Source organism: Schistocerca piceifrons, chromosome 3, assembly GCF_021461385.2.
Source record: "Schistocerca piceifrons isolate TAMUIC-IGC-003096 chromosome 3, iqSchPice1.1, whole genome shotgun sequence".
Classification (NCBI taxonomy): Eukaryota; Metazoa; Arthropoda; class Insecta; order Orthoptera; family Acrididae; genus Schistocerca; species Schistocerca piceifrons.
The window spans coordinates 885658047-885673863 of NC_060140.1; the positions used below are offsets into that span (position 1 = coordinate 885658047).

Sequence of the window (15817 nt, forward strand, 5' to 3'; positions counted from 1 at the left end):
AATAACTACGCAGTAGAGCGGCTACGGCTTTGTAAGGTGCAAGCATTGTTGAGCCACCATCTGTTGCGACACCTACAAGGTGGTTTTTTAGTTCATCATTTGTAATGCCATACTTTTCAAGAGCTGCTAACAGTGTGCTGAAATGCATTCTCCTGTCCCACTTTCTCATTCAAAGATGTCAAAAAAATAATCGCAAGCAACTCCCTCAAAGGACAAACGTACATATATTATTAAACAAGTTTTATTGGAAACCGTTGCACTTTCGTCCATCATGATACAAGCTCGCAAGTAAACGGATGACGCACCTTAGGCAAAAGCAACAATGACAACATGTTAATGATGATTTAGTTCTAAATGTTTTGAAATGCTTAACTACTACATGCATGGAGAGCTGCATCAAATCAGTCTCTGGACTGAAGACAACAACTGCTAGATAAAACTTTTTCAAAATTAATAAGCAAACATATTAATAGTATTAATAGTAAGACTGTATTAAAAACTTTCAGTGTTCGGCTCCACAAATTTAAATTATATGTAAAGTTTTACTCCAGTGCGTGGGAAACAAACATCCCAGGTTGGGATGCATAAACTAAAACCAGAGGAGGGGATGGTCTGATACAGAGAGGGGGAAATCCCCCCCATCCCCCCCCCCCCCCCCTGCAAATCGCACACTGGTTGTAGATCACTACGAACTGTCTGAAGAAGAATATGACATAGGAGTTGGAGCAGATCTCATTTCACAGGTCAGGGAGGCATCAAAATACGCAGCGCCCGTAGTTATCATAGTGATTATAACAGGAAGGTTTAAAAGAATGTACTGCCACTTAGAGATAAGTTAATTTAGAAAGGTATCAAATTGATGTTCTTAAGTTTTACCTTCCACAAGAAAGAAAAAATGGGTAATTATGTTTTAAATTCATTTTATATTCAAAATCTGATATAGTAGAACCGTAACGGCCAGTAATGTCGTTCGGGACTGGGAGGAATGGGTGTTTGCTGCTGAGCAAACATCTGTTTTCACAATTTTTATTTAATATTTTCAACTCAGATTTCGTTAACAACAAAACTTTGAGATCGGATTCCAAGCTGGAGCGTACGACGTTGGAGTAAGCTGGACGCCAGATGCGAGAAGCCGCCCATCTCGACCACTGCGGACACCGTAGCAAGGGCAGCGCGCACCCATGAGCCGCTGAGTACAGGACGAACGGGTAGCAGAGGCACTCTCATTCTGAAACGAAGACCTGAGTAAGAAATTTTATCTCACCTCAGGCAATAACACCACTGGCTGACGACGCTTAAAATCACATCAAAACATTTAACTAAGCCTCGTCCGAAAACTTAATCAGAACTGGATTAAATAAAAGTTCTGGCCTCAATGAACATTAAACGTGATAACAACCCGTACAGTGGTTCAAAACCTAGCATTCTTAATGAATAGTTCACACACTTATGATTTTTCCAAGCGCCTAGTTATTAATAAAAGTTACTAGGCGTTAGGAGACAGTAGCTGTCGCTCTTTAACCACAACGACAGATACTTAAGTTAGACCGCTCACTTATGAACTTCAATGAGGTTAGCGTCACTTAATATTGTGATAGTAGGCGCTCATAATGAAATGTGATTGAAATAAGCACCAGCCGCAGCTTAAACTAGGTTTTTGGTTTGGATCAGGGTCTTAACCTCTTTATAATTGAGCAGATACTGGCTTGCTCAAATGACAAAACAGGCCTTAGCCTGGTCGATTCTGACAGTGGCCCAGTATAGGGCTGTAGCTTTAATAGTAACCAACGCTCTATTCACACGACATTTACATTTAGCAGGGATAGTGCAGTTAGTGGCAGAATGAAATGGAGTACGTGAATGAAATGTGAAACTATTTCCTAACATAAAACTTTTTACAGTATACAGTCTACGGTAACTCAGCGTGTTCGGTCAGAGGGTTAGCTGCCCTCTGTAATAAAAAAAATGAGTTAATAGATCAACGACGAACTGAAACCAGTGTCTTGCGACGCCCGCTACGAGCAGCTGCAACGAACGAAAACGAACAAAATGAGACTAAAAAGAGAGAGAGAGAGAGAGAGAGAGAGAGAAAGGGTAACGACCACGACAACAGCGACCACACATCCGTTCTTCCAACGCAACACAAAGGCACAAATTAATGAATATGCACACATTTGTGAAATAAATAGCATGGACAAGTATACCAAATGTCACATAAAACAGCCAACATGGACATCGTTCCTTAGAACTAGCTAAAACATACAATGGTAATTCTCAAGCCACACGCTGGTCAATAGAAAAGTAATATCAAAATCACGACAAGAACACCCAGAGTAAATACAGACCAAACAGCCGACAACGCAACGAAACGCTCCCTTGTTCTCTAACAACCAAACAGTCAACAAGATCATATTACTAAAACGCAGGCAGTTAATTTTTTCTGTTTAACACGGCTGTTGCAAACCATGTATCATCAAACACCACCACATAGTTATCATCTAACGCACAGTAGTGCATCCAGTCTCAATTAAGTTACTCAAGATTCCACACAGTGCACAAGTGAGGCTTTCTGGTCGTTCCTCTCGAATGACATGCAACTTATTTCCTCGCCAATACTCTTATCGTACCACTGAGATGGGCAATCAGATTTTAAACATATGCCATAAGGACTTCGAAACACATCACCTAATACAAGGAACCAGACAGACAGACTGTTGTTGTTGTTGTTGTGGTCTTCAGTCCTGAGACTGGTTTGATGCAGCTCTCCATGCTACTCTATCCTGTGCAAGCCTTTTCATCTCCCAGTACCTACTGCAACCTACATCCTTCTGAATCTGCTTAGTGTATTCATCTCTTGGTCTCCCTCTACGATTTTTACCCTCCACGCTGCCCTCCAATACTAAATTGGTGATCCCTTGATGCCTCAGAACATGTCCTACAAACCGATCCGTTCTTCTGGTCAAGTTGTGCCACAAACTTCTCTTCTCCCCAATCCCATTCAATACTTCCTCATTAGTTATGTGATCTACCCATCTAATCTTCAGCATTCTTCTGTAGCACCACATTTCGAAAGCTTCTATTCTCTTCTTGTCCAAACTATTTATCGTCCATGTTTCACTTCCATACATGGCTACACTCCATACGAATACTTTCAGAAATGACTTCCTGACACTTAAATCAATACTGGATGTTAACAAATTTCTCTTCTTCAGAAACGCTTTCCTTGCCATTGCCAGTCTACATTTTATATCCTCTCTACTTCGACCATCATCAGTTATTTTGCTCCCCAAATAGCAAAACTCCTTTACTACTTTAAGTGCCTCATTTCCTAATCTAATTCCCTCAGCATCACCCGACTTAATTAGACTACATTCCATTATCCTTGTTTTGCTTTTGTTGATGTTCATCTTATATCCTCCTTTCAAGACACTGTCCCTTCCATTCAACTGCTCTTCCAAGTCCTTTGCTGTCTCTGACAGAATTACAATGTCATCGGCGAACCTCAAAGTTTTTATTTCTTCTCCCTGAATTTTAATACCTACTCCGAATTTTTCTTTTGTTTCCTTTACTGCTTGCTCAATATACAGATTGAACAACATCGGGGAGAGGCTACAACCCTGTCTTACTCCCTTCCCAACCACTGCTTCCCTTTCATGTCCCTCGACTCTTATAACTGCCATACAGACAGACTATAAACCAATAATCTTTCACGTAGCTGAACTACTAAAACACAAACGACACCTGTGTGCTTAATCACCGATCACATGTCATAGCGGAACGACTCACGCTGGAGCTACAACCGATTCTTGAAGACGTGTTACATGATAGAGTAGGAACGTACGCCAACCAAATTCACTACAAATCCACTCTGACAACAGCCTGTCGGTGCCTGCAGCAGGAAAGGAACCTTTATCTGCTGCTGATAGAACATGGCCGAGGCTGGCAGGACGTCCACGTTTCAAAATAAGCTAACAAGCAATGTGGCAGCGAAGAGAGACAATTCAAAAGCACTCCCACTTACAGACGCATACTGCATAAGATCTAACACTACGCCGATTTCGTTGCACATGACCTAACTCACTACGTGAATGGTGCTACCACAATTAAGTAAATCGACTACAGGGTTTCAAGAAGATTGCGCAGCTCAGACCTCTAGGTGCAGCTGACAGCAGCATCGGGGATAAACTTTCGAGGAGTAAACCTCCAAATGCTTGGCACACATATTTAGCGTAAATATTCCGATAGGAATAGAACGTCACGCTGGAAACCTCGCCAAGCAATCAAAACGATTTGACTACACGTGGTGCCAAAAAAAGCCAGCAACACTCACTCTCATTGGTGCAAAACATGAGACCGATACTAAATTAAGAATTATTCCTACACGCGGCTCACAGACCAAACAAACATCACGTATTCCCAATCACTGTCGACGCGTCGATTACTAAACCACTCTCAGTGGAGCCGTCGCATTTGAGAACATGTATTTAATTTTTTTTTAATTTATTGGATTTCTGGAGGTGCCTATTCAGCCAGATCAACAGTGGAACGTCATTTATGACGACACGGACACCCAGTCCCTGAGCGGAGAAAATCTCCGATCAGGCCGGGAATCGATCACAGTGCTTTTCGCTAATTTATGACAGATGATAGATTAGGAACAGAAACACGCACAACATCCACTGCAAACCATGAGAACTTCAGCTTGGGCGGCCGAGCGGTTCTAGGGGCGTCAGTCTGGAACCGCGCGACCGCTACGGTCGCAGGTTCGAATACTGCCTCGGGCATGGATGTGTGTGATGTCCTTAGGTTAGTTAGGTTTAAGTAGTTCTAAGTTCTAGGGGACTGATGACCTCAGAAGTTAAGTCCCACAGTGCTCAGAGCCAATATATATGTGCACAAAGTCTTCAATTTATTTAGTGTTTTCCACTTTTTTTATTAGAAGATACAAAATATAAGGTCACTACAGCTCAGTCAGTGGGAGGTTAGTAAAGTGAATAATCTGATTTGTATAAATTTATTTTCTGCTTAAGAATAAGTTTCCTTTGAACTTACTTATTCCGCTTAAGACCAAGTTATCTGACTGATTTTGCTATAATTATCACACGTGTTTATAAATTTGACACTCCCGTCACATTCTCTTCATTTTAAACATTTACAATTGGGACATAGTGGGTAAAGACTTTTTGAAAGAGCAGTGCAATTCCACATTCAGAAAGTCTGAGGCTGGGTGCAGAAATAGACTGACAGTTGTTTTTGTCAGTCAGGTTGAGTGCATACGTGAGTGGCACCAGAAAAAAATCCAAAGTAGTTTGTACATCCTGAGCGGGCATTCAGGGGGCACTGACAATGATTTTATTCCAGAAATAGATCGAAAACCCGTCTGGACAAGCAGGTGCTCAGGCTGACTGCTTCCACATGTAGTCTTATGGAGCTGCCTCAAATAGGTCTAAACGTATATGGAGATCGTTCGTCTGTGACGCCTTAGATAGCGGCATTAAACACTAGTGTGGTGGGTGTACATCTGCATGCATTTCCCCCTCAGCTTCCTTTGTACTGCGGTGAGGCAGCTGCCTGGATTGAGGGCCTGACAGTGTGGTGGGGAACCTAGAGCAACATGTGTGGCTAACTGTTGTCAGTACACGTGCAGGCACTGTGGCGAGCAGACGTGCTTGGGATGGTGTGGAGATCATGACACTGCTCACAGTTGACAGCTCGCCTTAGGCAAGGTGTTAGGCTTAGCAATTCTGCAAACATCTTAGTGCCATACAGACATAAATTAAACAACGCCCTATCCTAGTCCGGCTCACAGTGACACCTGCATTGATGGCAGTGCAGCCTAATTTATCTACATCGTTCGAAAACAAAACCCATTGACACACTAGTGAAAAAAATTATTGATTCAAAACTCAAACTCAACATGCGTAACTGATGAAGCAAATCATCTCAGTGAGGGAAAGCTTATAAAAATTACAAGATAAAAGCAGTGAAATGAATGAGTGAATAAAGAAATTCAAAGCTGATAACTATAATATGGTATTCACTTTCCAAATAGATCGCCAGCCCCTAAGTAACACTTAAAGAGAAAAGTGCTTCTAAAGTATACAAATTACTCGGTAGCCTGTAATGAACGCACATTTTTGTTCTAAGTCAGCGATAAAACGAAAAAATAGTGTTTTTTTAAGATACCCTCACTGCAAAGCAAAATAATATACATATTGACAGTAAAAAACTTTTTCAGTTTTGACTGAACAGCCAAAGACTTAACAACCTGAAGCATTCGGCGTCAAAGCAGCAAAAGCCTGCACTACGTGTTCCGGCGTAACATCGTCCCCGGCACGTCGGCCTGGAACGTTACAGCAGAAAGGGCTGCGAGACAACGTCAGCCAGTAGTACACCGACTAGGACGACACCAGGACAGGAGCAGCCCCTATTCGAAGAGAATATAAGCGCCGCACAGCACAGCCGCGGCCGCACTAGTAGACGAGCCGTCATGCAAAGGCTTTATTCGTGACTTACGAACTGTTGTGTTCTGCTAGCATTGAAATTGTATATACCAAAGGACATAGATTAGTTGCATGTCGCCAATAGCTTGCGACCCCTCTTTGTGAAAACGCAAAGGCCAGTCGCTGTGGCCGAGCGGTTCTAGTCGCTTCAGTCCGGAACCGCGCTGCTACTATGGTGGCAAGTTCGAATCCTGCCTAGCGCATGGATGTGTGTGATGTCCTTAGGTTAGTTAGGTTTAAGTAGTTCTAAGTCGGAGGACTGATGACGTCAGATGTTAAGTCCCATAGAGCTTGGAGCCATTTTTATTTGAAAACGCGCCCCAGGATTCTTAGCTGGCAGGATACTTCAAGGGATGATGTAAAAACACTTACTGGAATGCTCATACTTTAAGGAACTATTCACGAGCCACAACACAAGACACATTTTTCTTCAGGAACCTGATGGGTGTAAAGCGATTTCATCTTTAATTGAGATGCCTCCACTTTGCAGACAATACCTCGTATGATCGACTAGGTACTACAAGCAGAAAACTATTCAAAATTCATCCTATTATGAAGCATCTGTGGTGTAAATTCAGATCAGTATACATCCAGGAAGGAACGAATCTTTGTTGCTCTGGAAAAGACGGCTTGGATGGTGGCAGATTATTCTATCAAAACGCAGCAGATTCGGAACTCTTTGAAAGCATCTCCGTATATGTATGGGACTTTATTGTTTAAACTGGAAAGGACGCTAATTGTTGTAGCTACTATCCAGAAGAAGCAATAACGTCTAGAATTGTTTTCGACCGCACGAGTGATCTACTCGGGAAAGATCACTGCATTCATCTTGACAGCCGGTAAAACAATCAAGATTTGTTTGACAAACTGACCAGCAATAACATGGATGTTGTCAGCACACGGCGGCAAGACAGGATCGGGTTCCCTGACTTCCTAAAAAAGGAAAAACTGAAGAAAGGGGAGTACTAACAGGGTACAGAGGTAAAAAAATAGTAATGAGAAGGAAGGAAAAGGAGACGTTGTTATGGTCAGCATCTTTCATGACGATACATTTTTAAAAGTAAACTCTAAAAATAGAATCGTTAAAATCCACATGTCGTTGATTACAACAAGAATATAGGAGGTATGGATAGGGCGATTCTCAGTTGCACAGCTGTTATCATAAGCTTTTCCCCTACGTGTTCGACACTGTACGCTTCACTGCACAAGTTCTGTACAAGAAGCACGGTGGCGAACAAAGTAGAATGAGTCTTGCCCAACAGGTGGCCACGTCTTCACCACAAAAAGTGACGTCGGTAGGACGGCCACCTCTAACGACGAAAGCAACACGCCTAACAGCCAGCCATTTTCCAGACATTCTGCCGCCCACGTCGAATGCGAAGTTCCCTTGTGCGTATCACCTTGCTGTACAATATTTTACACTGAAAACGACTTGTAACATGGTGAAAATAAGTTTTAGTTAACTTCTGCTATATACGTTATTCATTCCCACTCAGTATCAATCTAAATTACAAAAGGTATACATGAAGGAAAAGTGTGAGAAAAGTACACAGCGCGCTGGTGCAAATTACCCACTGAAGACCGGGCGCGTGCACGCAAATTACACACTTAACAGGTTAATTATCTCTTGTGTTTATTTGCTGGCGTGTTTAGTTGCTTTAACAGTCTCTTACCGTGTTTTTGCTAAACACTGTTTTCAGGTGGGTGTTGCAGAAATTTTCTTTGATTTTGTACTTATTTTTCTTGCTTGCCTTGTCTGTTTCTTGCATTTGTCTCTTCCAACATACCCACCCCCTCAATCCCATCCCCTGCTCAGGCGCCACAGCTGCCAGCGTTAGATGCAACACAGCTAATGCAGATGTTTCAGTTCCAGACTCAGCAAATATCTGCACTGCTCAACACGGTGCAGCAGCTACTGGCCAACGCTGTGCGCCCGACGGAACAAGCAACACCTATAGCAGCTATACCGCATTTTCGTCAGTTTCATGAAGAAGAAGAGGAATGTCTCTAGTTGTTGCAACAGTCTCAAGCCCAAATAATTGCTCACAACGTACCAGGTACTGCGAAACTGCCCTATTTCTTGTCCACAGTAGGAAGTGCACTGTTAAGACATATCCAGAAGTTATATTCTAACTCCACTTTGAATGAACTTTCGTATGACCAGGTTGCAGATTCGCTAACTATTATGGCCAACAAGTGGATGTGGTAGCAGCTAGGCATCATTTCTTTAATTATAAAAAACGGTCAGAACAAACTTACCGAGTGTGGGTAACAGATTTGCAGCATATGACTAGGAAATGCAAATGCAAATGTGCTTGTGGGGCTTTATATTCAGATGTTATGTTGCGTGATGTGATGATCGTGTACAATGTACCTGATTTCAAACTCAGAGAACAGATTTTGAAACAGTCCAATCTATTTTTTTCAACAGGTAGTGCAAATACTAGATCAGTACGATTCAGGTGTCCTGTCGGCCGATAAATTTGGTGGGTTGAGTCCCTTGTTTGCGATCAGCCCATTCGGTAGTAGCAGCTTGCGCTCGGTACGCCAGGTAAACAAAGCTCCACACCACGTAAGGAGCACGCTAAACAGGCGGCTACACAGGCGAACAGATAAGTCTTGCCCTCGGTGCTATTCGTGGCACAAGCGTGATGCCTGCCCCTCCTGCCAACCTCAGTGTTGTGCTTGTGGCAAGAAAGGACATCTACAATCCATATGTTTACAACGGAACAAACATAATTTGACCCACTCACAAAAATCTAGTCACAAGGCCCATGTCACTAATGCAGTATATTTAAAGTCTGCGCTGCCCAGTGTGGCCGAGCGGTTATAGGCGCTACGGTCGCAGGTTAGAATCCTGCCTCGGGCATGGATGTGTGTGATGTCCTTAGTTAGGTTTAAGTAGTTCTAAGTTCTAGGGGACTGATGACCTCAGAAGTTAAGTCCCATAGTGCTCAGAGCCATTTGAACAATTTAAAGTCTGCAGCAGGCATAAGAAAAACTGACACGTGGGCAGTTTATTCAGTGATACACCAGTCCAGCAAACTCTGTTCAGTTGCTTCTTTGTGGGAAATTTCAGTTGGACAAGGTGCTTCTTTGACATTGCTAAATCGTCACACATATGAACTGGTAGGCATCCTACGACTGTCTAAAACTAGCAAGCAATTGATGGCTTATCAAGAACAAGACATTTCCATTCTCAGAAAATGTACTTTGCCTGCCATGTATTACTCGAATATTCAAACAGTGACTTTTATGGTGCTACCATCACGCGATTGTGAGAACATATTTGGTCTTGATTAATTTGATTTGTTTGGCTTTAACATTCAGTGTTGTCAGTGTCTGCATTCCATGTACAAGACAGTGTAGCTAGCTTGCTAAAAGAATTCTGAAGGTTTAGGCAAGGCTAACAATTTTGCTGCACGTATTACTCTGGCATGAACGTCCATTTAAAGAAGGTGTTCGAAGTGATGACCATTGATATCACTGCAGTGCTGAAATCTTTTTATCATGGATTGAGTGGTATTCCTTATCACTTTGGCACTTATGGAAGAACGTGCTCTGACAATTCTCTCTCGCATATCTTCAGGTGTCGTTGGAACGCCTTTGTAAACAATGTCTTTTACGAATCCCCGCAAGATAAAATCCAGAGGCATCAAGTCTGGCGAACGAGCCAGCCGCGATACATCTCCTCCGCATCCAATCCAACGATCTGGGAATTGTCTCTGCAACTCATTTCTAGCCATCAGCAAAAAATGTGCCGGACACCCATAGTGTCGATACCACAGTCTGTTCCTCGTTCCTAAAGGTATTTATTACAATAATAGAACTACTGGTTCTTGCAGGAATGTGGTGTACGTCCTACCATTAAGATTTCCTTCAATGAAATAAGGGCCTATAATTCTGTCCTCCAGAATCCCACACCATACATTCACCGAGCACGGTTTTTGGTGTGCAACTTGCCGCAGCCAACATGGATTTTTAGTTGCCCAATAATGCATGTTGCCAACGACTTTGCCGCAGTGGTAACACCGGTTCCCGTCAGATCGCTGAAGTTAAGCGCTGTCTGGCTGGGATAGCACTTGGATGGGTGACCACCCCGTCTGCCGAGTGCTGTTGGCAAGCGGGGTGCACTCAGCTCTTGTGAGGAAAGCTGAGGAGCTACTTGATGGAGAATTAGCGACTCCACTCTCGTAAACTGACATACGGCGGAGAGCTGTGTGCTGACCATATGCCCCTCCATATCCGCATCCCGTGACGCCTGTGGGCTGAGTATGAGACGGCGGCCGGTCGGTACCGTTGGACCTTCCAAGGCCAGTTCGGACGGAGTTTAGTTTCTGTAGTGGCGTAGCAAGACAGCCACGCCACTCGGAAGTAGCCGAAAGGCGCGCGTTAAGCTCACGCAGATTGGCGTGAGGTCTGGAACAGGACAATGTCTTGAGAATTGCAATAAAGTACGAAAATCTTGTAATACTTAACTTTAATCCACATTTGTAGAACATCTCTCGTTACGGTACATGCTTCATAATATTAATTATCAATTGAATACGGCGCCTTGCTAGGTCGTAGCAAATGTAGCTGAAGGCTATGCTAACTATCGTCTCGGCAAATGAGAGCGCATTTGTCAGTGAACCTTTCCTTGCAAAGTCGGCTGTACAACTGGGGCGAGTGCCAGTACGTCTCTCTAGACCTGCCATGTGGTGGCGCTCGGTTTGCTATCACTGACAGTGGCGACACGCGTGTCCGACGTATACTAATGGACCGCGGCCGATTTAAAGGCTACCACCTAGCAAGTGTGGTGTCTGTCGGTGACACCACATTTTCGTTTTTTTTATGCAGATTAACACATTTCCATGGTTCGCGAATGTAGCATCATCAGCAAATAAAATCAAATTAATAAATGTCTCATCCCTCTGAATCTGAAGTTGACCCCATCGGCAGAATTCAGTGCGACGCAAACAATCTGTACCAGTTAATTCTTGGTGAAGACTGACAGGGTAAGGGTGATATTTATGGCGATGCAGAACACGAACAACACTACTCCGGCTCATGCCAGAGTCCCTTGCGATTTGACGGAAACTAACATAAGGATCTCGAACCGCAGTGGCCAGAGTACGAATTTCCTTTTCCTTGTCAGTAACTTTTCTTTGCCAGATATGCGTTAAAGATCCAGTTGTTCTCAATTTATCATACACATATTTAAATGTACGACGTGTAGGGTTAGTACGCTGAGGATATCGTTTAGCGTATAAATGGCAAGCATATCGACTTGTTCTTCGAAGGAATATATCATTCACATACGCTTGATTCGACGATACTAGTCTTACAGTTCCTATCAGTGTTGTAATGCGAAACCGTCAAATGTTGCTTATATGTCAATGGCACGTTAGATGGAAATGCCGTATTCGGCGAATATTTACTATTTGCACGATATACGAGAGAGAGTTGTCAGAGCATGTGCTTCTATAAGTGCTGAAGTGATAAGGAATACCATTCAATCCATGATAAAAGGATTGCAGGCCGACGGAGTGGCCGTGCGGTTAGAGGCGCCATGTCACGGATTGCCCCCCCCCCCCCCACCCCACTCCGCGCCGGAGGTTTAAGTTCAAGTCCTCCCTCGAGCATAGGTGTGTGTGTGTTGTTCTTAGCATAAGTTAGTTTAAGTAGTGTGTAAGTCTAGGGACCGATGACCTCAGCAGTTTGGTCCCATAGGAATTCACACAAATCTGATCATCTGAAGATTGAACATCTTCTGTAAATGGACGTTCATGCCACCTTTTTGACCTTCCTTGACCTGCAAAGACCTTACTGTTACACATCATTGGATTCGTCTCGATACCCGCTATCAGAAAATAAGTACCGAACTACAGCATCTCAGTTAAAAAAGAACAAAGTTCGCCTTCATATTTCTGACGCGACCCCACCTAGCAACAAAAAACCAACGTCATATTATGGCCGCCTTTGTTCCATGCAACATTTTTCCTACAAACTCTTCAGCTACAGATGTTCTAGGTGGCAGTTGTTAGTGACTGACCCTGTATAAAATGCATTACATATAAGCTACTAGAAAACTAAATGCACCTAATAAATAACAGTGTTGCAATGAGTTCATTGTAATGAAAACCCTGTTTGCAAACACAATAATCAAAAAATATTAGCATTTATGATTATTGCTGTTTATAAAGTTTCTAGTAACTGAGCCTAGTACACAATTTACACTTCTAGCACGTCAAATGGAAGCAGATACGCCGGAAATTATGACAGCAAGTTACTTGTACTATTAAAAAAATTATTAACAGTTATAAACAATTTATCTAATTATGTTCCATAACTACAGATTCCTGACATGAACACTGTTTATAAAATAAGCACCAGCGTCCCAGTCCATGATTTAACAAATGTCTTATGTTTAGTTAACCATCTTCGATTTTTTAATGTATCTGAAGTTTGTAGGTTGACTAGGAATATATTAGAGGTTTTGATGTGGTTTTATGGTCATAAATAAGTACACACATGCTAAAAGTAATGTAAGAATACTTATTATGGGGTCGCAAACTGACGTGAATATTTATTTTCTATTCTAGAATGCGTGCATACACTCTAAGACAGAAGAAGAACGCACCACGATGGAAGCATCTAACTACCTGAGCAGCACGGAAATTGGTAGATGTGACGTATACGTACAGACAAACAGATTATTGGAATTTCAGCAAAAAAGGACGATTTATTCGAGAAGAAGTGCTTCAGAAGTTGCGCAAGTGAATAACATGTTGGTCCAAAAATGGCTCTGAGCACTATGGGACTTAACATCTGAGGTCATCAGTCCCCTAGAACTTAGAACTACTTAAACCTAACTAACCTAAGGACATCACACAAATCCATGCCCGACGTAGGATTCGAACCTGCTACCATAGCGATCGCACGGTTCCAGACTGAAGCGCCTAAAACCGACGGCCACACGGACCGGCCATTTTGGTCCACCTCTGTCCTTTATGAGAACAGGTTTTCATTTTGTCACTGATTGATAGAGTTGCAGGATGTCCTCCTCAGGTATATCGTGCCGCATTCTGTCCAATTGGCGCATTAGTTCATCAAAATCTCGAGCTAGTTGAAGGGCCCCACCCATAATGGTCCGAAGGTTCTCATTTTGAGAGAGATACGGCGATCTGGTCAATATAGGGTTTGGCAAGCGTGAAGACAAGCAGTAGAAATTCTCACCGTGTGCAGGCGGACATTATCTTGCTGAAATATAAGCCCAGGATGACGTGCTATGAAGAACAAAAAAATTGGGTGTAGAATATCGTCGACGTACCGCTATGTTGCAAGGGTACCACAGATGACAATCAAAGAGCTCCTGCTGTGAAATGAAATAGCACACCAGACCATCATTCCTGGCAGTCGGACTGAATGACGACTGACAGTGAGGTTGGTATGTCACTGCCGTCTGGGGCGTTTCCAGACACGTCTTCACTGGTCACCAGGCCCTGGAATCCCATTGACTGGAGTCCCACTTCGAGCTGAGCCCCGATGGAGAGTGCAACATACATTATGCAAATACATCTCAATACTTCTACATTGTCGGCACAATATACAGGGTGTTACAAAAAGGTACGGCCAAACTTTCAGGAAACATTCCTCACACACAAAGAAAGAAAATATGTTATGTGGACATGTGTCCGGAAACGCTTACTTTCCATGTTAGAGCTCATTTTATTACTTCTCCTCAAATCACATTAATCATGGAATGGAAAAACACAGCAACAGAACGTACCAGCGTGACTTCAAACACTTTGTTACAGGAAATGTTCAAAATTTCCTCCGTTAGCGAGGATACATGCATCCACCCTCCGTCGCATGGAATCTCTGATGCGCTGATGCAGCCCTGGAGAATGGTGTATTGTATCACAGCCGTCCACAATACGAGCACGAAGAGTCTCTACATTTGGCACCGGGGTTGCGTAGACAAGAGCTTTCAAATGCACCCGTAAATGAGAGTCAAGAGGGTTGCGGTCAGGAGAGCGTGGAGGCCACGGAATTGGTTCGCCTCTACCAATCCATCGGTCACCGAATCTGTTGTTGAGAAGCGTACGAACACTTCGACTGAAATGTGCAGGAGCTCCATCGTGCATGAACCACATGTTGTGTCGTACTTGTAAAGGTACATGTTCTAGCATCACAGGTAGAGTATCCCGTATGATATCATGATAACGTGCTCCATTGAGCGTAGGTGGAAGAACATGGGGCCCAATCAAGACATCACCAACAATGCCTGCCCAAACGTTCACAGAAAATCTGTGTTGATGACGTGATTGCACAATTGCGTGCGGATTCTCGTCAGCCCACACATTTGATCACGTTGGAATGAAGCCTCATCCGTAAAGAGAACATTTGCACTGAAATGAGGATTGACACATTGTTGGATGAACCATTCGCAGAAGTGTACCCGTGGAGGCCAATCAGCTGCTGATAGTGCCTGCACACGCTGTACACGGTACGGAAACAACCGGTTCTCCCGTAGCACTCTCCATACAGTGACGTGGTCAACGTTACCTTGTACAGCAGCAACTTCTCTGACGCTGACATTAGGGTTATCGTCAACTGCACGAAGAATTGCCTCGTCCATTGCAGGTGTCCTCGTCGATCTAGGTCTTCCCCAGTCACGAGTCATAGGCTGGAATGTTCCGTGCTCCCTAAGACGCCTATCAATTGCTTCGAACGTCTTCCTGTCGGGACACCTTCGTTCTGGAAATCTGTCTCAATACAAACGTACCGCGCCACGGCTATTGCCCCGTGCTAATCCATACATCAAATGGGCATCTGCCAACTCCGCATTTGTAAACATTGCACTGACTGCAAAACCACGTTTGTGATGAACACTAACCTGTTGATGCTACGTACTGATGTGCTTGATGCTAGTACTGTAGAGCAATGAGTCGCATGTCAACACAAGCACCGAAGTCAACATTATCTTTCTTCAACTGGGCCAACTGGCGGTGAATCGAGGAAGTACGGTACATACTGACGAAACTAAAATGAGCTCTAACGTGGAAAGTAAGCGTTTCCGGACACATGTCCACATAACATCTTTTCTTTATTTGTGTGTGAGGAATGTTTCCTGAAAGTTTGGCCGTACCTTTTTGTAACACCCTGTATACACATGACATATTCAGGTGTTTGTGTGCGATCTAGGGTATTGTGAAATATAAAAGTAAAACCTTCAAGGGCCAAGAATGCTAAGTATGTTTTCATTTTTGAAGAATGGTTGGGGCAAATCTAAGTTGCCATCATTGTATGTGTAAAGCATACAGATCGCA

At 43.3% G+C, this 15817-nt stretch overlaps 1 protein-coding gene across 1 annotated transcript in view; it reads left to right on the forward strand.

The window, feature by feature from the left end:
* Positions 1-15817, forward strand: part of LOC124789157 — a 154861-nt gene that overhangs the window by 30764 nt on the left and 108280 nt on the right. Inside the window, exon 3 of the mRNA XM_047256451.1 lies at positions 8371-8560. Within this exon, the coding sequence (XP_047112407.1) occupies positions 8505-8560 (56 nt within the window). The 5' untranslated portion in view covers positions 8371-8504. The remainder of the gene's footprint in view (positions 1-8370; positions 8561-15817) is intronic.